Source organism: Artemia franciscana, chromosome 7 (assembly GCF_032884065.1).
Source record: "Artemia franciscana chromosome 7, ASM3288406v1, whole genome shotgun sequence".
Classification (NCBI taxonomy): Eukaryota; Metazoa; Arthropoda; class Branchiopoda; order Anostraca; family Artemiidae; genus Artemia; species Artemia franciscana.
The window spans coordinates 42,139,082-42,164,419 of record NC_088869.1 but is presented as its reverse complement, the minus strand read 5'-3'; the positions used below and the strand labels follow the sequence as shown (position 1 = coordinate 42,164,419).

General features: G+C 35.2%; 1 protein-coding gene across 1 annotated transcript in view; it reads right to left on the bottom strand.

Annotated features, from left to right (window-relative positions):
- The window catches only part of LOC136029321 (fasciculation and elongation protein zeta-2-like), a 95,154-nt gene extending 71,568 nt beyond the window's left edge, over positions 1-23,586 (bottom strand). The window contains exon 1 of the mRNA XM_065707590.1: positions 23,244-23,586. Within this exon, the coding sequence (XP_065563662.1) occupies positions 23,244-23,563 (320 nt within the window). The 5' untranslated portion in view covers positions 23,564-23,586. The remainder of the gene's footprint in view (positions 1-23,243) is intronic.
- Positions 23,587-25,338: the final 1,752 nt, after the last annotated feature.

Here is a 25,338-nt window from a genome sequence, read left to right as displayed (position 1 = left end):
AGAAAAAACTAAATACTAACAAAATGACACTTCTGAGGAGAACGACAATTGTGAAAAAACTCATTGAGAGAATTACAAGAACTAGAAATAACAACACGTTGGGATAACCACATAAATAATATGGTGACAAAACTATTTATTCATCAAACGATACAATTAAAGGGAAAATCCATTCTATTATCGGTGCTTACGGATCATAGCTACCACACTCAAGAAGTAAAGTTGACATAACACTTTAATAGCAACATTGGGGAAACTAAAACAGAGAATTATGGAAAGCAGGCCAGCCAGAGGCCATAACACATTATATTAAATACCTAACCCAACCAACTCTAATATTTAACTAAAATATACATGTGAAGTACTTATCTCGCTCAGGCTAAGCTAATTATACCCGAATGCACACAGAGAAACCGGCTATACAACAAATCGAGAACAAACGTGTGGTCGCTATAATACGTAATTACCATATTATCTCTTAATCGTCTCAGAAACCAATCACATGCTGTAAATATGTTTCTATGGAAATTTGTTCAATCGGGGGATCACCCACTTCCAAAGATCATCTAGTCTATACCAGGTGGCTGATGAACTCCGTAGTGGAAGCGTCCCATCTGAAGCATGAGCACATGTGGTGGAAGTTTAGGAACCGTGGCACGAAGTACGTCACGCGTGGTGGAACGAGTGGCCCACTAATAACACACTAATTGGAGGAGTGTGCAGCCACTCGTTCTGAACTAAAAATCCCCATGATTAGGATTTTTCTTTTTTCATCCGTAGCGACTGAGTATCTGGTTTGGCAAAACCAAACTAACATCATGCAAGTAGTAAAATATGTACATGAAAGTAGCTAATGAAATATACCAAAATTTGATGAAAATATAATGCTTTAGCACAAAAATTATGAAAAATATAACAGAGAATTATGGAAAGCAGGCCGCCTAGAATGCATTGTATTAAATACCTAAACTAACCTAAACATCCCTATATATAAAATATTTAATTGAAATATACCTGCAAAGTAGTTTCTCTCGCTCAGGTTAAGCTGATTATCTCCAAGTGGACACAGAAAACCGGTTTCATTACAGATCAAGAACAAATTGTGGTCGCTGTAAAACTTAAGTACCTTGGCCGCTAATGCTTTAGACAAATGAACAGGGTAAAGCAAATCATTCAACTAATCAATCTCCTCTAGATTAAGCTGACACCCAAAATAATGCACTACTATCTTGACAATAATGCGAATACACTTCCATTTTGTCCTTCTTTTTTTTTCTTTTTTCTTAAGCCTATGTACATGGCTTTAATCTTTACTTCTGAAGTTCCATTTAAGGATGTTAGCTGAATCAGTTCTTATCGATCAAATGAAAATGCAGTTTTAAAAGTAGAGCCATTGATGGATAACATTGCAAGATAAATGTGTGTCTGTTACAAACTTCTGTCGAGATAAATGCCCATATCCTTTTTTTAAGTTAGGCTTTCATTTTAGTTAATGATGATGCAGTATGTGAATATGGCTATTCTATGCTTAGACAAATTTATTGTTCATGACTCAAATTCATATGAACATTTATAATGACATGAGTAACCAGTAACATGTAGAAAATTGTTACGGTTAGTTGCCTAAGAGTTAATTAACAATGAATGAATAGATTAGCTACATTAATCGCACAATTTTAGCCGTCAAAATGTCTATGCAGACAAGCACAGTAGAAAATTTTTAAAAGAAGAAGCTAGTTGGCCATACTTGGAAACGATCTTCGCGTCAAATCAGTGTTAAATTACAATTGGAAGGGATCATTAAAAGGGGAATTTAGGTTTCAAGTGCCTCTTCCCTCTGACCAACGCCGTATCGAGGGGGGAAGAGAAGGGGGAGGTAAGGGGTTTGAACAAAATGTAATATAAACGCATTTTTGAGGCGTTTTCTGAAGTTTTTCATACCCCCCCCCCCCAAAAAAAAAAAATCATGGATACGGCCCTGCCTCTGACAGTAGCGATTTTGAGATAGGCCTGAAGCAGTAATCAAACTGTTCGTGGAAACAAACTTTAAGTAAGGAGCAAACCGGCCCAATAGCAACCGAAACTCTTAAAAAACGGAATTATGATACCAATAAATATATCTAAAGAATTGGATTTTTATGTCATTTTCAAATATATATAAGCTTCATTAAGTTTAGGGTTATCCGTCAAATGTTACGATCCTGAGAAAATTTGCCTTATTTTTGAAAAAAGAGGAAACAGCCCTAAGAGTCAAAGAATCTTAATGAAAATCACACCATCAGATTCAGCGTATCAGAGAACCCTACTGTAGAAGTGTCAAGCTCCTATCTGAAAAAATGTGCATTTTTGTAATTTTTTTTGCCAGAAGAAAGATCACGGATGTGTGTTTATTTGCTGTTGTTTTTTTCCAAGAGGTTGACTGGGTCGACCCGGCGGTCCTAGAATATCGCAAAAGGGATCATTAGAATGGAAATTAGAAGTCCTAGAGGCCTTTATAAGTGACCAAAAACTGGAGGGCAACTAGGCCTCCTCCCATGTTTTTTCCCAAAGTCACCCGATCAAAATTTTTAGATAGCCATTTTGTTCAGCATAGTCAAAAAATCTAATAACTATGTCTTTGAGGATAACTTAATCCCTGGCAGTCCCTGGGGGAAGGGCTGGAAGTTATGAACTTTGCCCATTACTTACAATGGACTAGTATTGGTTATTGGGAAGTATACAGACGTTTTCAGGGGGTATTTTTTCTGGTGGGGGTTAGGGGTAGGGGTTTCATGGGAGGATTTTCCATCAAGGGGGTGCCGCATTTCCCAGCATTATATAAAAACCGAGCAGAAATTAAATAAAATACAAGTTTTCATAACTGAAAGTAAGGAGCAAAATTAAAACTTAAAATGAACAGAAATTATTACGCATATGAGAAGGTTCACCTCCTCATCAATACCTCGCTCTTTACGTAAAGTTTTTTAGTACTTTCAAAAGAGATATTTATTCTAACTAAACGGCTTTTGTGATTCAGGCGTCATTCTTAAAAAATTGGAACAAAATTCAAATATTAGCGTAAAGAGCGAAGTATTGACAAGGGGACGAAAATACGTAATAAGTACTGTTCGTTTTCAGTTTTGATGCTCGTACCATCATATTCATTAGTCTCAGCTCTCTTATTCACCGATCCAAAATCATGATATCGCTTAGAATTTATCTAAGCTCATTCTTCAATAATCTCTGTCATTTCCACTTGATTTGGGAAAATTGCCACCAACTGTCCCACCCCCGGGATTATGACAAAAAACGTCTCTAATCTAAACTTCCTTAAAAATTACCCTTTTTCCGGCAACATTTAACAAACTTTCAACCTATTTTTAGAGCAGGTGAGCAACTTTGCACTCCGGACCCCAGTCTTCAACCTCACCCCAAACCCCACTTTGTACCCTCCCCCGGTTGAATAATTCAACCATAAGCTTGCATAATTCAAGCATCCAGAGATCTTTGGCTTTATGGTACTATATGGCTTATTTTTCATTTCTACTGTCATTTTCACTTGACTTGGGATATTGGTTCCAACCTCCCCCCCCCTCCCCAAGGTTTTGACGAAATTACGCCGCTGCTGTACACCAAACTTGAAAAAGATGATTCAGTAGATACATACACAAATATCTCAGCTACGGTGTGATAGCAAAATTTTCGTCTTTCCTGACATTAGAACAGTTGAGTTTAACGAACAATTTACTCTAATTGAGTAAAAATGGATCGAAAATATCTTGCTAGCCTACTCTTCTGCCTAGGTTGTAATTTTGGGGATTTTTGAGGTGGACGATTGGATTTTTTTTTTTTTTTTTTTTTTTTTTTTTTTTTTTTTTTTTTTAGTCTCTTGAAGATGTGAATGCATAATGTTGAAAATATTTTTTATATGTATTTTTTCATTTTTGTTTTGGCTCACAGAGCCTTACGAGGGAGACTATGTTGAAGCGTCTTTGTTGTAAATTTATTGATGAATAAATAAATTCTAAATTCTGTAGGCTAAATAAAATCCATCCCTCTCCATAATCTTCCCCCTGAAATAACAAGTTTGTTTACATTTTCCCAAATGATTTGTACTCTTAAGTGCCCTTTAAGCATCGCTCATCAAACAACACTCAAACCTTCTTAATTATCAACCCCCCCCCCCCTATTCCCTCCAAAGCGCACTGCATTTTGATGAACTTTGCCAACCTTTTATTTTTCACATATTTTCTATTTTCATGAGTTAATGTTACTTAATGTTAACAAATGCGTACAAAAACGCGAGTCTTGAGAGGATTCAAGGTGGTAAACATCCATAAACGGATAGCTAAAAAATGAACAAACTGTTCAATTAATCGCTCAATATTCTCTCGAAATATAGTTCTATCGCAAATATAGACGTAATTGAACAATTCTCTGACAAAATGAAGGGATTTAAAAAAATCTGGAATGGAAGTAAAGAGCTAAAGTGAAACATTCAAACTTTGCACACACAAAAGTTGATGTATATAAAAAACAAACTCAAGTAAACTGACCTTGATGTGCCTTAAATTTTTTATAACTTAAAAATTAGCACTTAACTGAAAATTCAGCAGGCTTTTTTTTGGAATTTGGGTAACGGCTATCATAAGTTACACGTATTTATTTCCAGTAAAATATTTGAGAACCTAATAAATCAAGATTTTTTTCAGGCTTGAGGACTTTAATGCTCCTGAGAACATATTCTGTTTCTATGTGGGCTTTATATTTTTTTGAAAGCTCCAGTTTTCCAAAACTCTGCATATATAGTGGTAAATTATCAAAAATAAGTTTATATGAGCTAGTTTGATAGATGTATTAGGCTCAGTATGTGAAGTAACAATTTCTGTTCGTTTTGTGTTTCAATTTCGCTCATTACTTCCATCACAACTTGTTTTTTAATTTTTGTATTTAATTACTTGTTTTTAATTTTTGTATTTAGTTTTTGTACTGTAATGTTTGTATTTTTTTAATTTTTGGATTTATTTTTTATTTTTTTAAATCTTTAAGTTTTGCTTTTTAATTTTTAAGTTATGTCATTACTTCCATCACAACTTGCTTTTTAATTTTTGCTCGTATTAGTTTGTCTGAACATACACAATAAAAGTACACTTTTTGAAATTTAGCTTTCCAACAAGAGTTTGGAATGTTAGAAATAGGCCTACACTCTCTATTGTGATGTATGCATAACTGTACTTCAGAGAGAACACAAAGGGGGGATTTTCAGCACATACATACGAAGTTTCCAAACTGAAAGAAATATTTGAGAAAGCACGTAAAATGTGCGAACATTACTATTTTTATTTTGAGAAAAAACATTTGCTAATCCTCAGACCCCCAAGATAAATAATCCTAATTATCCTAAGACCCCCAAGCTCCTAAATAATTCTAAGACCCCCAAGATAAGACCCAGCTACACATGCCAGGTTTGTGATCCTATGAATTAATGAAATTTTCAAATAATTTTCTGAGAGAAGATGAACGAACATAACGGTTTGGGATGTAATAAAGGCAGTTTTGAAATAGATCTGTGGAGCAAATATGCTGCTTCTTCTTTATTTATCTGCCAACAACAGGCCACAAAAAATGTTAGAGTAAGATTCAGTGCATAAATTAAAATGGCTTTGTGACATGCAATTGTCTGAAGTCAGACACAGCTATTACAGGAAAACCTGTTCGCCAAAATCCAACTATCGTTCACCGAGGATCAGTAAATATATTTTCTCACGATACTTCACGAAAGGAGTAACCATTAAAAAAGAACTTTATGTAGGAACATTGGCTTCGGATGATGAAGCAATCACAAGTTATGTCATTATTTTTCTATCACTATAAATTTTTAAGAAATTAATAACGTTTGCTCACCCTTCACGTTGGTATAGTTTTCACAATTTGTGCCGTGGGCCAAACAAATTTTTAAAAATTCGTATAGTTCACAAAAAGCAAAGATGCAAGAATGTTTTGACGGCAAAATTTAGAAATACTGATTCGAGTGGGCAAAATAGAATTTTCTTAGCACACATTATTGAAAATAGCCCCGGTAATTCCAACTGACATTGGAATCTGGAATTAATAATAAATTTCAATAGCAAGCACTGAAAAATAAAGAGAAAATTCTTAGAAATAGCACTCCCGTGAAAATAAGTGTGCATAATTCAGATCCTTAGGGGGACAAGGGTGAGGGCATTTTTTCCTGGAAAAAGGAGATCATAATCGAAAAAATGTGCATTTTACAATACCTTTCATTTTTTTAGCAGCGTAACTTCAGTATGATCCCCTACATCCCCCTTCCTGTATGCAGGATTGACCGACAATAAGGGCCTGACTGAGTGATAGGAGACCTCAAGAAATGGCGGTTAGGCACAGGTGGAACACTTTTCTTACGAAGAGAGAATTCTAGCTAAATATTCTGATATTTGGCATTGAACATCATTAAAAGAGGTTTACTTAATCTGGTGTATCCATACCTCTTGGAGGTAATGGATTCTAATTTTGAGAGCTGGTAGAAATAGGGCCGTATCGAGGATTTTTTCCGGGGGGGGTGTTCTACGCAAGGATTTTTTTTTAGAGGGCGTTACATATAAAACACTCAAAAAAAGCATAAAAAAATGTTTATATCCAATTTTGTTACGCTTATACGAGTCACACAAACATTTCAGGGGGGGGGGTCAAACCCCTAACCCCACTGAATACGGCCTTGGTGAGAATTATAGATTATAGGAGAATTTCGTAAAAATTATTATATTTTCTTGAAGGGAGGGGAGAGTGATTATACAAAATTACACTATGGACTATGTATGGTATAAAAAATAAAGAACTTTTTATGGATGATATGCAGACTTACATCTTTACACTTAAATAAAAAGCTGCAAAAGGAAATATAGATTTACACAACTAAATTAACAAACTCCTAGTCATTGACTCATCAGGCAATTTTCTATGCAGAATATCCTTTTAAAACTTCAAGGGGGAGAAACGAACCAAACGTAATACAGAAAATCCGAAAAATTGTCACACTTCTTAAGGATATCACAAAAGCCTCCCCCTTCTTTGTATATTAGGAATAGACTAAAATTACACAATATAGTATCTACGGCGAGCAGAAAATGAATTGGCAGACACGGAAATAAAACAGACTTGTGGAAAATCGTTTGAAAAAACTCTGCACCTTCATCTACTTCCCCTGTTCCAAAAATGGGGAGAGGGAACAACTACTATTCACCAATTTCTTCAAAAACACAGATACTAGGCTTTAGCAGAACACAAACGATTAGCGGTCTGAAGTCATCAATAGGTTAAGAACCACCTGCATCGAAGTGTTCCGCAACATTAAGTTTGAAATTCTCAAAATATTGAAGTTTTAGTCCAACATTGAAACCACAAATTGCAAAAAAAAAAACAAAAAAAAAAAAAACAACAACCTTATAAGTACAGCTAGATCCAGAAAAGTCCGAAGACTTAAAAATGTTGCTGTTTACACACCATTAAACGATACGGCTTCAAGTCTGGAGATTTGCCTCTCTGTTGGTTTTAAAACACACAAGAAACATATCAGGTTTCTCTTATTGCAATCCGAAAAGATAATATTTGCCGAGCAAACATACAATCTTTTCAGAACATGTGAAAAGTAACGACAAATTTAACTGTTAAGAAAAGGAAAAAAAGGGCTTTGTTCATTTAATCTTAGTTATAGAGCTAACAGACAAAGATCATAGGAAAAAAGTACTTTCCATCTCTGAAATCTTACCAGTACACAAGAGAGGGGAGTGGAGTACCCTCCTCCTAAGGTATGTCTGAAATACTTCCCTTGAAAAAAAAAATAATATACAGCAGAATCTCTAAGGCATCAGGCCCCTCGTCTCAATCGAAACTTCCCTGGTAATCACTAAAAGTCAGACCTATCGGCATATATTTCTACAATCATACCTGCGAATCATATCATAGGCACAAAGGTGAGAAACCCCAAACACTTCCCAAAGTATTCCTAGGAGGGCTGATCCCCCACGTAGAAAGCTTGAAAAATCCTACAAAATCCAGGAGACGCTATGTTAGAAATAAGTTAAACTCAATAATCAGATTCCGGACCCCCTCACAAAAAAACAAAAGAAAAAACAATGACAACTATGGGGTTCCGAGTGAGAACGGGGAGATGCCCCAATTAATAGATACCCCTAGTACCCTCCAAACTTTATTGGGTACGCAAGCGAATCAGACTGCTATTGTTCGGCTTTGGCAAGTTTCTAAAATTTCATTTAAAACATTATTACTTAGAATCAAGGCCGTAAGGGGGTTTGAACCCTTACCCCAAACTGTTTTTCTGACTTGTGACAACGTAACAAAAATAAACATAAACAAATTTTTTCTTCATTTCTTAATTTTTTTTGTAACCCTCCCCCGCCAAAAAACAAAAACTATTTTGTAATCCCCCCCCAAAAAAAACTGGATACTGCCCTGCTAAGAATACAAACATATTCGTATATTTCAAGTACGTTTGAAGTTAATATTTAGTTTCAATTTCAAACAGTTCGTGGTAACGAACTGCAGTAAAGAGCGACCCGGCTTAATAGCAACCAAAACTCTAAAAAAACGGAATTTTGATACCAATAGTCACATCACAAGAATTGTATTTTTATGCTGATTTTAAATATATAAGTTTCATCAAGTTTAGTCTTACCGATCAAAATCTACGAGTCTGAGAAATTTACCTATTTTTAGAAAATGGGAGAAAACACCCCCTTAAAATCATAGAACTTAACAAAAATCACACCATCAGATTCAGCGTATCAGAGAACCGTACAGTAGAAGTTTGTATTTTTTGCTAAAAGACAGATCACGGATGCGTGTTTATTTTTTATTCTTTTTTTTTTGTTCGTTTGTTTTTTTTGTTTCTTTTACGTTGGAGGATCTTTCCATGGAGGAATTTATACAGAGGAACGAGAATTTCCATGAAAGGGGCGCAGGATTTTTTTTAGCATGATTAAAAAAAACAATGAGAAAATAAATAAAAAACAGTTTTTTCAGCTGGAAGTAAGGAGCAGCATTAAAACTTAAAAAAAAGAGAAATTATTACGTATATAAGGGCGTTCCTCTCCTTCTCAATACCTAGCTCTTTACCCTAAAGTATTTTTAGTAATTTCAACTATTTATTCTGTGGCCTTTGTGATTAAGGGGTATTCTTTAAGAATTGGGCGTAAAGAGCGAGGTATTGACGAGGGGGAAGCCCCCTCATCAGGCACGTACGCAGGAGTTTTTTCGGGAGGGGGGCCCAAAACCTTCGAAACAGCAGATATAAAATAGTACTGTTTTTTATCTAGTAACTAAATAAATGCAAAAAGCACATATATCGGAAAATACAGATTAACTTTAATATGTAGTATTGTAGCGGATGGGGGGGGGAAGAAGACTGAAGCCTCAAAAGAAAGTTTTAGGCTCAGTTTATGTTCATAGCGATTTAGAACCAGTGTTTAATCTTTTATATCCCACTGAGAGGGAAATTTGAAGGTTAACAGTGCAATATGGGTGCTGTGGGGTAGTCCTAGTTCTTCTATTGCGAAAACGTCGATTTTAATGAAAAATTATAGTTTCCAAAATTGATCCATTAAAAGCTGTACTTTATCCTGAAAAGAGGGGATTAACGCACCAATATCAATGATAATTCTATTTTGCTGTGGAAAGCAAACTCTCTTTAAAAAAAAATAACAGTACAATCGCTAATTACTTCTAAGAGGGTAAAAAGTTAGACAGAAAATGGGTTCTTAATTGGGCAGTGACTTGACCAGATAATTGCATGCTGTAAAATCTAAAAATAAAAGGCTTCACGCATGTATCTAGATTCTTAATAAATATCCTACTTTTGCCAGAAATCTCAAGAAACCATGGAGAAACATTTCACAAAAATCCGGGGGGGCAAAGCCCCCCCCCCGCGTACGTGTCAGCCCCTCATATACGATAATAAAAACGTGCAAATATAGAAGTTCGTCATAAGTTACGTATATTTATTACTAATAGAAACGTTCGTAAAAAAACAAAAAGTTCTAGTTGCATTTTTAAGTAACCGAAAATTGGAGGGCAACTAGGCCTCCTCCCCCACCCCTTTTTTATCAAAATAGTCTGATCAAACTAGGAGAAATCTATTTAGCCAGAAAAAAAAATATGAAAATTTCGTTTTAATTATTCATGTGCGGTGAGCCAAAACCGAAACATACATTAATTCAAAAACGTTCAGAAATTAAATAAAAAACAAGTTTTTTTTTAAACTGAAAGTAAGGAGCGACATTAAAATGAACAGAAATTATTCCTTATATGAAAGGGGCTGTCCCCTCCCCAACGTCCCGCCCTTTACGCTAAAGTTTTTTATTGTTTTAAAAGTAGAACTATGACAAAGAGTCAAACTTTTCCTCTCATATATCAAACAGTTCGTGGTAACGAACTGTAGTAAGGAGCGACCCGGCTCAATAGTAACCGAAACTCTAAAGACCGGAAATGTGATACCATTAGTTACATCTAAAGAATTGTGTTTTAATGCTGATTTTAAATACATAAGTTTCATCAAGTTTAAGTCTTACCCATCAAAAGTTACGAGCCTGAGAAAATTTGCCTTATTTTAGAAAATAGGGGGAAACACCCCTCAAAAGTCATAGAATCTTAACGAAAATAACACCATCAGATTCAGCGTATCAGAGAACCGTACAATAGAAGTTTCAAGCTCCTATATACAAAAATGTGAAATTTTGTATTTTTTGCAAGATAGATCACGGATGCGTGTTTATTTATTTTTTTTTCCAGGGGTGATCGTATCGATCCATTGGTCCTAGAATATCACGAGAGGGCTCATTGTAACGGAAATAAAAATTTCTAGTGCCCTTTGTAAATGACCAAAAAATTGGTGGGCACCTATGCCCCCTCCCACGCTCATTTTTTCCAAAAGTAACCGGATCAAAATTCTGAAATAGCCATTTGATTCGGCATAGTCAAGAAACCAAATAATTATGTCTTTGGGGACGACTTACTCCCCCACAGTCCCCGTGGGAGGGTCTGCAAGCTACAAACTTCGACCAGTGTTTGCATATAGTAATGGTTACTGGGAAGTGCACAGACCCTTTCAGGTTCAAAATAATTTTCAAAACTTTCAATAACTTTCAAAATAATTCCCCTTTCAGGGGAATTATTTTGGTTGGGGGAGAGGGGTTGAGGGTAGGAGGCTATTCAGGAGGAAATTTCCATGGAGGAATTACTATGTCTTTGGGGACGACTTACTCCCCCACAGTCCCCGTGGGAGGGTCTGCAAGCTACAAACTTCGACCAGTGTTTGCATATAGTAATGGTTAGCCTACTGGGAAGTGCACAGACCCTTTCAGGTTCAAAATAATTTTCAAAACTTTTCAATAACTTTCAAAATAATTCCCCTTTCAGGGGAATTATTTTGGTTGGGGGAGAGGGGTTGAGGGTAGGAGGCTATTCGGGAGGAAATTTCCATGGAGGAATTTGTCATGGGGGAAGAGAATTTCCGTGAAGGGGGCAGCATTTTTTTAAAAAGCAATGGTAATAAATATGAGAATGTTTTCAACTGAAAGTAAGGAGCAGCATGAAAACTTAAAACGAACAGAAATTATTTCGCATATGAGGGGTTCACCTCCTCCTAATACCTCGCTCTTTACGCTAAAGTAATTTTATTAATTTCAACTATTTATTCTACGGCTTTTGTGATTCAGGGGTTATTTTTAAGGAATTGGGACAAAATTTAAGCTTTAATGTAAAGAGCGAGGTATTGTTGAGGGGGCGAACACCCTCATATACGTAATAAAAACATACGAATATAGAAGTTCGTTACGCAAGTTAATTCGTAAATTATGTATATTTTTACTAATAAAAACGTTCGTAAAATTAAAAGTTCTAGTTGCCTTTTTAAGCAACCAAAAAATTGGAAGGTAACTAGGTCTACTCCCCCGCTCTTTTTTTTAAAATCGTCCGATCAAAACTATGAGAAAGCCATTTAGCCAAAAAATAAATTAATATGCAAATTTCGTTTTAATTATTTATGTGCGGAGAGCCAATATCAAAACATGTATTAATTCAAAAACGTTCAGAAATTAAATCTAAAAAAAACAAGTTTTTTTTTTACTGAAAATAAGGAGCCACATTAAAACTTAAAACGAACAGAAATTACTCCGTATTTGAAAGGGGCTGTTCCCTCCTCAACAGCCCGCTCCTTACGCTAAAGTTTGACTCTTTCTCTCAACTCTAATTTTTAAAACAGTAAAAACCTACAGCGTAAAGAGCGGGTCGTTGAGGAGGGAACAGCCCCTTTCATATACGAAGTAATTTCTGTTCGTTTTAAGTTTTAATGTCGCTCCTTACTTGCAGTTAAAACAAACTTGTTTTTTTTAAACATAGGGAGCACTGACTCAGTATGTGTTGTTATATGGATTGACCAGCTGGCAGAGGTCATCTTCAGGTTACAGATTAAATAAAAAAAACAAGTTTTTTTTAACTGAAAGTAAGGAGCGACATTAAAACTTAAAACGCACAGAAATTACTTCGTATATGAAAGAGGCTGCTTCCTCATCAGCGCCCCGTTCTTTACGCTAAAGTTTAACTCTTTCTCTCAATTCTTCTTTTTAAAACAGTAAAAAACTTTAGCGTAAAGAGCGGGGCGTTGATGAGGAAGCAGCCTCTTTCATATACGAAGTAATTTCTGTGCGTTTTAAGTTTTAATGTCGCTCCTTACTTTCAGTTAAAAAAAACTTGTTTTTTTTTTATTTAATTTCTGAACGTTTTTGAATCAATGCATGTTTTGATTTTGGTTCTCCGCAGAGGAATAATCAAAACGAAATTTGCATATTATTTTTTTTTGGCTAAATGGCTTTCTCATAATTTTGATCGAATGATTTTGAGAAAAAAAGAGCGGGGGACGAAGCCTAGTTACCCTCCGATTTTTTGGTTAATTAAAAAGGCAACTAGAACTTTTAATTTTTTACGAATCTTTTTATTGGTAAAAGATTTACGTAACTTATAAATTAGCTTACGTAAAGAACTTTTGTATTCTCATGTTTTTATTACATATATGAGGGGATTCACCCCTTCGTCAGTACCTTGCTCTTTACACTAAAGCTTAAATTTTATCCCAATTTATTAAGAATGACTCCTGAATCACAAAAGCCGTAGAATAAATAGTTTAAATTACTAAAAATACTTTAGCGTAAAGAGTGAGGTATTAGAAGGAGATGAGCCCCTCATATGGGTAATAATTTCTGTTTGTTTTAAGTTTTATTGCTGTTCCTTACTTCCAGCTTAAAAAGCTTTTTCACATTTATTTTTTAATTGTTTTTTTTTTTAAATGATGCTAGTAAATCCTGCTCTCCCTTCATAGAAATTTTCTTCTCCCATGACAAATTCTCGATGGAAAGTTCCCCCAGCATATCCCCCTCTTCTCAACCCCTCCCCCCTACCAAAAAAATCCTCCAGAAAACGCCTGTATACTTTCCAATAACCATTACTATATGTAAGCACAGGTCAAAGTTTGTAACTTGATGCCCCTCCCACTGTGGGGGAGTAAGTCGTCCCCAAAGACATAGTTATAAGGTTTTTCGACTACGCTGAATAAAATGGCTATCTCAGAATTTTGATCCGTTGACTTTGGGAAAATAATTAGCGTGGGAGGGGGCCTAGGTGCCCTCCAATTTTTTTGGTCACTTAAAAAGGGCACTAGAACTTTTCATTTCCGTTAGAATGAGCCCTCTTGCAACATTCTAGGACAACTGGGTCGATACGATCACCCCTGGGAAAAAAAAAACAAAAAAAACAAAAAAACAAAAAAACAAATAAACACGCATCCGTGATCTGCCTTCTGGCAAAAAATGCAAAATTCCACATTTTTGTAGATAGGAGCTCGAAACTTCTACAGTAGGGTTCTCTGATACGCTGAATCTGATGGTGTGATTTTCGTTAAGTTCTATGACTTTTAGGGGGTGTTTCCCCCTATTTTCCAAAATAACGCAAATTTTCTCAGGCTCGTAACTTTTGATGGGTAAGACTAAACTTGATGAAACTTATATATTTAAAACCAGCATTAAAATACGATTCTTATGATGCAGCTATTGGTATGAAAATTCCATTTTTTAGAGTTTTGGTTACTATTGAGCCGGGTCGCTCCTTACTACAGTTCGTTACCACGAACTGTTTGATTACGCTGACACGCGCTAACACCCATGAGCTTTCGTAAAACACCGTATTTTTAAGAGATGAATTCTCCACTTGGAAAACATCATAATAACCACCAATTTAGAGCGGCGATCAATACAGGCAACTTGGCTGTTCCACGCCTTTTTTATTTTGTTTTTTTTAGCCTGCAATTTATAGTTTGGACCACAGTTAGGAAGGATAACGTAAACATTTTAAAGTCAATTCTCTAGGGAAGAAAATAGAAAACACTAGGCTAGAAAAAAGAGAAGAGAATTCTGAAATTTCCATCAATTTAATGTAAAAACATCAAGGAGTTCCATGAAATTTCAGGAAATTATCAATATTTCTACAATGAAATGAGCTTACTTGCACTTCTAAAGCCTCTTAATAAGCAGCAAAAAAAAAAAATCAGGCTCAGTGACAGAACCTTGAAAGTTTTAAAGCATGCCACCATTCCCTTAAACCATATCTTAGTAACTGATAGCTTTGTCTATAATTAGCCTAATTCTATAATCAGTATTAACTGGGGAAACTAATATGTGATGATTAGTGATGATGTCTCTTGGAATTTGGATGGCTGTATGAAGTTCAGGATTTTTATGGGCACGCACACAGGTCTTTTTGGGGCAGGGGGATACAAAAAAATATCTTATGAGTTGAATATGAAGTGCCCAAAATTCAGGAAAATCTAGGATTCCGAAGGTTTTTGGCCCCGAGCCCCACCCCCCATTTACATACCAGATAAGGCCCCTCTAACAGTCGCCTACGAAAGGAAATTTTCTTGGCCTGTCCTCAATAGGGTTTCTTAAAAACCTTTATTTTGGAAAGTTTTTTTTGCCCAAGTTTTTATTCAGTCCTTTTAGCTCGAAATGAAAACCAAAAATCAAATATTGACTCTCGAAGTAGCCTAGATGGTTTGATCGTAATGGCTGAAGTTCTAGGATATAGCCTATCTATGAAAAAAAACGCTTTTTCAAAATACTGAAAAAAATCTTCTCTTTTCACTCCAATCTTAGATATATTCTTATCCTCGAAATTATGCTTCCCACTCTAAAACTTGCATAATAATAATTTTGACATTCCTTTTTTTTTCAAAGGTACTTTGAAACATGAATTGCTTCTAATTCTCAACACCAAAGTTATTATAGTTACATATCCAAAAACAACCAGAAAAAAAATCCCTAACTTAAAAAAAGAGTTAAATCTGAAAAAAAACTGGTTTGAAGAAAGCTCACAATTCCCAAGTTAGTTCAAGAAAACTTTTCTACTAAGCAAACAGATTTCAAACTTGGTTTGTTTTTCTTTTATTTGGAGTCTAAATACATGGGCCATTTATGTTTTCTATTGCAGATAAAAAGGCTTTCTTAGGTATCTGAAATCAATATTTTATAGGAGATTAGAAAAAGTATTTCTTTTTTCTTGAATGCAATATTTTTTTTATAACGGAAAAAGCCTGCATCAAATACATTGATTTCAATTTTTACAAAAAAAAAAGCACAGAAAAATAAAAGTGCACGCTATAACCTACTGTGCATCGAGTTTCGATGTCTTAAAATATTTTTTGCTTAGAAAAAAAATCCTGACCCCTGGTTTTGTATTTATTCCCTATGATTCCGAATAAAAGAAAAGTTAAAATAAATTAAGCTCTGAAAATTTAGTAGAATACTTTTCTTGGACTAACTTCGAAATTATGAATTAAAAAAAAAGGATTTTAGTTTTATTTCCGAAAAAAAGACCTAATCATTTTCGCTTGAGGATATATACTCTTAAATAACTTTATTAATTTAAGACTTGCTATTTAGATACGATTCTTAAAACAGTTTGAGAAAAAACGATTCTCCGAAAACAACCAATAACTTTTCTTAAACATTGCATTAAGGTTTGGTTTTAGTTCGCCGCTAAAGCTGATCAAAAAGCAAGAAAATAAATAAAGTTTGGATAAAGGTCTACTGAATTTTCATGGGAATCGTGTTTATATGTAGCTAATGATTGTTTTAGATGCTGAAATTTACCTGATAAGCGCAGCTTGATCTACAACTACGATACTGCAAATTCGTCACATTGTTAAGCCGCCTGAATTAGGCACCCTCTTTCTTCCTCCACTGTTTAAGGCATCTGACTTGCCATCTCCTATGACATCCTCAAAGATATTGGGTTATATTTTGTAATATATACTATTACTTTCTTAATAATCCTATTTGAAAAACGTGGCAAACCGCTGGTGGTGAACGTAAACGACCTCCCCCTCCCTCACTGTCTCACTGTAGGCTCACAGTCTACCAGTGGGGGGGGAGCAACTTTTAGAAATTTAGAGGAAGTAATGAAAATTGCGCACTCTGCGATGAGAAGGAGAATGAATTGGGCAATTTTCTCCTGAGGTACCAAAAGTCACCTTAAATTAGGGTCAATTGGCTGGAGGGATTGATGACTTACTTCTTGGCATTCTCATATCAACGACATCACAAACGGTTGTTATGCTGAGAAATTTTGTGTTAAAGGCGAAGGAGGTGAGGGACAAACGTCGCAATTAGAAATACATTGTGTATTTCTAATTTGTGTATAATGTATAATTGTATTTCTAATATTATGTATATGTTTTGATTACAATGCATTTGCAGCTAGATGTATGTAATCACAACTTTTGTGATATGCTTATTATGTTTGGTTTTGATTACAATGCATTTGCAGCTAGATGTATGTAATCACAACTTTTGTGATATGTTTATTATGTTTATTATGTTTGGTTTTGATTACAATGCATTTGCAGCTAGATGTATGTGATCACAACTTTTGTGATATGTTTATTATGTTTGGTTTTGATTACAATGCATTTGCAGCTAGATGTATGTGATCACAACTTTTGTGATATGTTTATTATGTTTGGTTTTGATTACAATGCATTTGCAGCTAGATGTATGTAATCACAACTTTTGCACATGGCCCTCGGGTTTTCCAATACAAACTATATTATTATTATTATCAGTAAAAAAAAAAAAGAAAGACAGAATTATATTTTCAGAACCAAATCGTGGAAATACCATAAAAAGAACATGCGATGTTCTAAGGAATTATAAATGTAAGATTCTACAGTAAAACAATAGGGGGGGGGGTCGAAATCCGATAGTGAGCTTTACCTCCATCCACCAGTATGCAAGTGTGCATTCCTGATGATATGGCATTAAAGTACAAAAACAGGCTAAGAATAGCTTACCAAACTGAAAACTTATGCTGAACTTTTAAAAGAATAATATGCTACATTTCTCAACAAAGCGAAAAATTTCAGGAAGAATCAACAACGATGTAACTTACTGTTTAAATAATAAAAGTTAACTCAAAAGGTATATCAGAAAATCAACATTTTGAGGTGATTGTGAAATCTTGCATCACAGGCACAAACATTTAATGAAGGGGACCCGTCCTATTTTTACCGCAACTTCGTACCTGGCTTAGCCAGTATAATTTCTACCAAACAAAAACAAAGAGTCAAGAAATAGGTTAAACATTCACAAAGAGGAAATAACTGTTTATAATTTAGTTCAACCTGGCAACATAGTAGATTAGCTAGCAGGTCTGAAAATGGCACCAAATTTCCATATAAATGTGACATGCTCTGATGACTTATTTTCAGTGACACCTGATGACATATATCATAACTCGCAAGTTTTCCTCAGAGCTCCGAAAGAAAAATTTGAATCAAGACACATCTTGACGAGCAAAGATAAATACTAAGAATGTTGCGCCCCGCCGTAAGTGCTTCTTTTGTATCTTTTTTGGGGCGGTTAGTCGTAACTTAGTTTAGGTTTTTGTTTGAAAAAAAAAAAGAATTTGAATTGGATGATCCAGCTAGTTCAAGCACTCATACTGCCATGGCCAGGAAAATCTAAAAACTCAGACATAATTTTTTTTTGTTTGAGAAATGATTTTCAGCAAAATGAGCAGTAGCGTAGTATATCCATGCCCAGCTTGAGCATAGGATTTAGCTGGTAGAACAACACGGCTGATAATTAAATGGACGACATGTCATTTTTGTAACTTTTCAGGAGACAAAAAAAAAAAAACGGAAAAGTTTGTCCATGGCGTATGGCTCATTTTTATCTTCAAAGTTTGTCCAAGTTCAAAAGTGACATAGGCCGTGCCTCTTACAAACTTATCTTCGTAACAACGGCACATACATAACTCATTTTGACCTCAATGGCGAATGTAAACCTTTTAATTATGCCAGTTAAATAGTTCCCAAAGTTAGACTTTAAACAATTATATTCTCTATGACCAGTGCCCAAAATTTATTAAACGTAATATAAAACAAAATAATAAAACATAAAGAGAAAATATTTCTTAAACATAGCAAAATTGTGTTAAGATTAGTGACAAATAATTCCGATATAAACGTTAATTATCCAACTCCCCCAAAGAGAGCGAATCCGTTCCAATTATGTCAATCACGTATCTTGCACTTATTCTTCCCATCAAGTTTCACCCCGATCTCTCCACTCTAAGCGTTTTCCGAGATTTCTCTTTACCCCCCCCCCACCAGCCCCCTATGTCCACAGATCCGATTCCATTCGTAAGATAAAGATACCTCAGTTTTCACGTTTTCCAAGATTTCCCCCTGAAACTCCCCCCAATGTCACCGGATCTGGTCGGGATTTAAAATAAGAGCTAGCACAAGATTTTTCTAAATATTAAATTTCATTAAGATCTAATTACCCGTTCGGAAGTTACAAATAGCCTACCTCATTTTTTCTATTTTTTCCGAGTCCCCCCCCCCAAAGAGATCGGATCCGTTTCTGTCAGTCACGTACCTTGGACTTGTGCTTATTCTTCCCACCAAGTTTCATCCTGATCTTTCCACTCTAACCCTTTTCCAAGATTTCTGGTTCCCCCTCCCTCCAATGACACTGGATCCGGTCGGGATTTGAAATAAGAGATCTGAGTTACGAGGTTCTTGTAGATATGAAATTTCATTAAGATCCGATCAGTCCTTCGTAAGTTAAAAATACCTCATTTTTTCTATTTTTCAAATTAACCGCCCCCAACTCCCCCACAGATGGTCGAATCGAGGAAATGACCATTTCTAATTTAATCTGGTCTGGTCCCTGATACGTCTGCCAAATTTCATCGTCCTAGCTTATCTGGAAGTACCTAAACTAGCAAAACCGGGACAGACAGACCGACCGACAGAATTTGTGATCGCTAAATGTCACTTGGTTAATATCAAGTGCCATAAAAATAAGCAACAAAAAGTCTGGTACTTGTATGATATACCCCCTACCGCTCAAGTTATTCATTCAAATGACGCATTGAGCCGGCTTTTTCGATAGTTTCCTTCAGCTTAGCGTAAGACAAGACAAAGAGAAGTGGCAGAAAAGATGGAAAATATACATAATGGGCTATATAGTCACATATTAGAGGGGGGATGGTTGGTAAAGTACTTGGACAGTATGAAGTTAGAAAACAATTCTTACTACATAATATGCAGAATAATTGTACCTAACACATGAGGCATGTAGACCCACTATACTTTACAATCCCCCTCCTAATGTGCAAACATATAGCCCGAATTCGTTTCTAAAGTATCATATCTTATCTTACTTTGGTACATTTCATTAGGATTGAGCGTCAAATAAACATATTAGAAGAATATTAGGTAAAGGGTATGTCATACAAGTACCAAAAATCTTAAGTAGCCCATGGAACTAAAGAGTTTAATTTATAGTCTTTCTCCAACTATGAAATAGATAACTGTTAGTATACAAGTGAGATTCCCTAAAACTCTTAAGCCACCTCAGTGGGATGACTACAGCCTACCCTTCTTCTGAAGAAAACACAAAAACCATAGAATAATATCATTCCATAAATAAATCGACATTATTTCCAAATATAAATGGTCACTATCACGAAAAATGCTCTCCCCCCCCCCACTATTACGGTGCTAGATGCGACCCTGAATAATACATTTAGCCAACATTTTTCATTCCTTGAGTCTTCGTATTTCTTCTACGGATAACAATATATGGTTTTCTCGCGGTACTTGTCGGCTATTGGAAACACACTGAAGTGAGGTTGGTTAACCTTAATGAAATATAAAAAAAAACATGATGATAAAATAATATTTTCGGAACAAAATTATGGAAACAACCCAACTTAACCAAAGCCAAGCTAACATAACCTAACCTACCCCTACTCCTAATGTGAAAATATATAGTCCAAATTATGTAAACTCAACGCATTCTGTCTTATTCCAGTGCGTTCCAGACTTCCAGTGCAAATACTTATTTCAGTCATAAAATTGTGTTGCTAAACTATACCTCGCCTCCTCTTGATGGATAAATGTACAGTATATGAATAGCATATTTAGAAAGAGGATAAAAAGACGCACTGATCGTGTGTTCACAAAAAAACTAGCTAAGTAATGGACAATCAACCTACGAAATAAAATTTTACAAGAAGATTTTTGTAGAACTAAGCCGGTGAAACTGAAAATGACATAGTGAGACTTCCTTGGGCATTAAATATAGGTTTCACTTCCTACCTCTCTTAAACTTTCTCAGAGAATATGTGCAACTCTGTGACATAAATAGAGTCCCAAGGGGTAAATTGTCGCAGGAATCTTTGAGAAGTTGCTGATAAAAAGAAGTTCAATTATTTATGATATATCATGCCTAAGCAACATTACAGGTTTTCAATAATACATGCCCCTGTACAGTTTAGCCTCTTTTGAGAGTATAGTGTTACGCTTTAAAAACTATAGTCATAAAATCATTATTTAATTACCTTCCAACATGTCTTATTTAATCAGATTTTCAAAAGTATTTCAAGATCTTGCTTAGAGATCTGGTATCTTGCTTACGAGCACCTGCCCCCACGTAATGACTGAATATAGTCCTAAGCTATATACTTCAATGATTTCGTTGTTGTTGTATATTGTCATTATTCGTCTTTGACGTTATAAACCAACTATTGATGAGACACGGTAAAGTTTTATTGAGGGGCTTCTTGCTATCTTGGAATATAGTTGAAATAGGTGAATAAAATTTTCAGGAATGAACCGAGGGCCTAAAATAAAACTTTGTAGCTATTACCTAGCTTCTACAACTCTTTCACATAGCGTATATCCAGGCACTAGGGGGACTAGGATGGAACTAGGCTAGGCCTACTTTTAGTAGGACGTTCCTTTACATGCAGTCATCGGTATAAGCCAACTCTTAGGACTACTGAGAAGGAAACATTAAAATTTATTCTTAATTCATGCAGGAAAATGTACTCCCTACTCCCTTAGTGTGCAAATATATAACCCAAATTGAACATTTCCAATGTTTTCCATTTCCTTACTAAATTTATAGGTCAGTCGTACATCGGTTGAAAAAAGAGTGAAGCATGGTTAAATACACTGAAGATAAAGTTCTGACATTCTGGAAAAATAAAGATGGGTTTTTGACCACCCCTATTTGACTACAGCATGATCCAATGGGGCGGGGGGTAGTAACAAATGCTTGCTTTCTTGGTGAAATTTTCACCAATAATTTGTCAGCATAAAAGTTACATTTTTAAAATCAAAAGAAAATCAGCTTTCTATTAATATGTGAATGAAACTGAAAAGCTGAAAGGATATTTATGTCAACAGGATAATTGGTATTTCTATAGAGGTCCTTGTAGGTAAGTCAATAAAATAATAATTTCAAGTGTTTGGTCTTAAATAATAGGCTATTAATAATATCCATATTGATGCATGGTTTATTTGTATAGCTATTCATTGATATAGGCTATCCAATTCGGTAAAATTCTAGTTGATTGACTTTTGGCTATCTCGGAAAGGGGTTAGGGTACTTCAAAATACCTTCCCGGAACATACTTTAGCATTTAGACCCATCCCTGAAAGTTTCGTTTTCCTAACCTAACCCCTTTCCAAGATAGCCAAAAGTCAATCAACTAGAATTTTACCTCCAATTCTTCTCAATTCCTCTCTGGTAACAAGATGTGGGGGTTTTAGTTTCACATAATTTGGCTCAATTGGATGGTGGTTTTTTACCCTAATTTTTTTCTCAATTACCTCAATAGTCTCAATTACCCAAGTTACCCTTATACCGTGTTTAGTTAAGAAGAGTGGATAGGCTGCACTGTTACCGATGGTACTTACACCAGACATAGGAGACTTGGTTCTCGCACCAGATGGGAGCTATAGAGCTGAAACCAGAATAGTTTTTACGTTTCCTTCTGAAAACAAAAAAAACAAGGTTTCATTCTCTAGCAATGGCGTTTCCTGGATTTTTGTCGGGGGATACCAAAAATCTTTACAAAATCATCATAAATTTGTTTGAAAGTATTTTACGATTTATTACAGGCTTAAAAAATGGTCAATGTTCTTATTAACTGAACAATTGTTCAGGGTCATGAAACTATTGTTAATAGATGCATTTTGACTTTTGGAACATCTTTTCTCTCTTGCAAAAATACCGCAAACTCACCGTTATGGAGTTATTATATATTTTTAGCATATATTAAGTACAGCAATGGTTAGTTTACGTATTTAATATATGCTATGCTTTAAATACAGCAATGGTTAGTTTACGTATTTAATATATGCTATGCTTTAAACCCTCCCCCTAATGTACAAATATATAGCCCAAATTTGTTTCTAAACTAGCCTATTACAGATTTGCGATTTCATATATCTGATCAACGAAAACGGAAATTATTGCAATTCTATATGCGTAAATACAAGAATATTTGGGCCAGAATAACTCCATAACGGTGAGTTTGCGGTAGTTTTGCAAAAGAGAAAAGATTTTCCAAAAGTCAAAATGCATCTATTAACAGTAGTTTCATGACCCTAAGCAATTGTTCAGGTAATAGGAATATTGTTCTAAAAAATTGTGTGGGGGGGCAGGAGGTTCAAACCCGCTAATCCCCCCACCTCTGAATACGGCCTTGCCTTCTGGACACCCGCTATTCTACCCTTTGACATTTCTGGAAATCAATACACCATTAATCCTATCCGCTTTCCTTTTATAGGCTATCCAACAACTTTGGGCTAGGCTACTTACTGATGACATTCAGCAATTGTTTCATCCTCTAGTCTTCTTTGAACAGGAGCAATATTTTCGGTTGTTTCTTGAAAATCCTTCAAACAATTTGTAACCTTTTCGTCAAATGTACTCACTAAATCTTCTAAAGACCCTGAAAAAGTTTCACCAAAATTGTTATCCGACTCACTTGTATGTACATTAGCATCATTATCAATTCTAGACCAGCCACCATTATTATTAGCCATGTTTAGATCCTCAAATTCTTCACTTTCAGAAATAGCAAGAGGAGCCTCAACACGTAACTCTATTCCTGACATTTTGACCAGCACTTCCCTCATCCTTACACGTCAGGAAGCAACGAACGACTGTTCTGAAAATCGATTCACGGCATTGATTCAACCAAGTAGTTCAGAGAATGCGCCAGAAATGCCATCTCCTTGATTAAACTGTATCTCTGATAAGATCTAATATAGGGGTTAATCAAAGGTATAATGAAAACAGAAATAGGGACTTCGTATCTAAAAATCCAATATTAATAGTTAAAAGAGAGGGTTAATGGCCTTCGCCTTATTTGGACAAAAAAAACATTCACTTCGTTAAAAGAAATTAAAGCAAGTACCAACCTTTCATCTGATAGCCTGGTTTTGTTTTCTATTTAGAAATTACCAAAAACAGCTGTTCTGGTAGAATTTTTTTCATTTTTTTTTGTTTTTTTAGCATCTAGAACTGGGAAAGTGGCGCACAATTTAAACACTTTTCAGGAGGCAGTAACGTAGTCTGTAATCGAAGTGTTTATTATAATATACTGTTGCACAACTATTCGTATATCATATTTATTGTATGATTATATACAAAAAACATATTAGGAAAAAGAAATCTATAATCGTTTTTCTTTTCCTTGCTTGTGCCCCGATTTTTTCTTGTCGATTGTAAGACAGGTTTTTAATAAAACTCAATTCGGTTTAATATAAATTTTTGGTTCTAATAACAATGTAGGAAGTACGAATCACATAACACAATAATAGTTTAAAAAATACACATCATCACAAAAGTACGGTATTCCTATTGAGAATAAGAGCTCTCATTTATTTCTTCTTTTTCTAAGTTTGTTTCTGAAATCCTTCCCTTTTTTTCAATCGAGCCTCGAGTTTTTTGTGTAAACTTCTTTCTACTGTATCTTGGACCAATTTTAACATTGGTGACCATTAGTTACAATGCTTATCAAATCTATTAAACAGTTTTTAAATAAACCTATAAGAAGTTATTAGCATGAGAATGTTCTGCATGGCTTGTGCACCAAATTTTAAAAGGACCAAACTTTCAGAAGAGCCATAGCTTTCGTGGATACATTTCGATATGATCTCTCTCCGACCAATGGCACCAATTCCCGAAAAGTAGAGGGGAAAGGGATTTTTAGATTTAAAAAAACAGGATACTGAAGAAAAGTACTTCTAGAGTGGTACATTTTTGTTTTATTCAATATTTTTAATGACAATACCAGAGAAAAGTTCTTTTCAAAATCCAAGGGGGCAGGGACAATTCCCCCCCCCCACACCCATCTCGTTTAGGACCTTGTCCATAATCATATTCTATCATCAGTGTATACATTGTGGCTTCCATTCCCTTTGGTAAGCAATACGTACGGTCTGTCTTTGAACCCCCTTTGGTCGACAGTGCGTATATTCCTTATCCAGCCTCCTTTGGCTAATAGTGTATGAGCCTTCCATATGACTAGAGGACCAAAGTGAGACTCTAGATCCGCGCAAGACAGTCTCTGTCCTGTGGTCAATCTTGCTTGCACCCCATCTTCAAACCTTCTGGTCATCAATGTGTAAGCCCCATCGTTGATCAAGTTTGGTTACCAATAGATAGATAAGTGTATTTCAAAAACCCGTGGGCCATATACATACAAATATAAATAAATAACAAACGAGCAAGGAAATTAACAACAGTACGAACACGCACAAAAAAACAGAATTCAACGCAAAAAGTACCTAATCTAACTACAAAAGAAATTAATCATATAAAACTTTTTCTTCTTATTAAAGATTTATCTATATATACTCCCACTCGAAATGTTGTTGTTGGTTTACTATTTTGTAGAATACCCGGA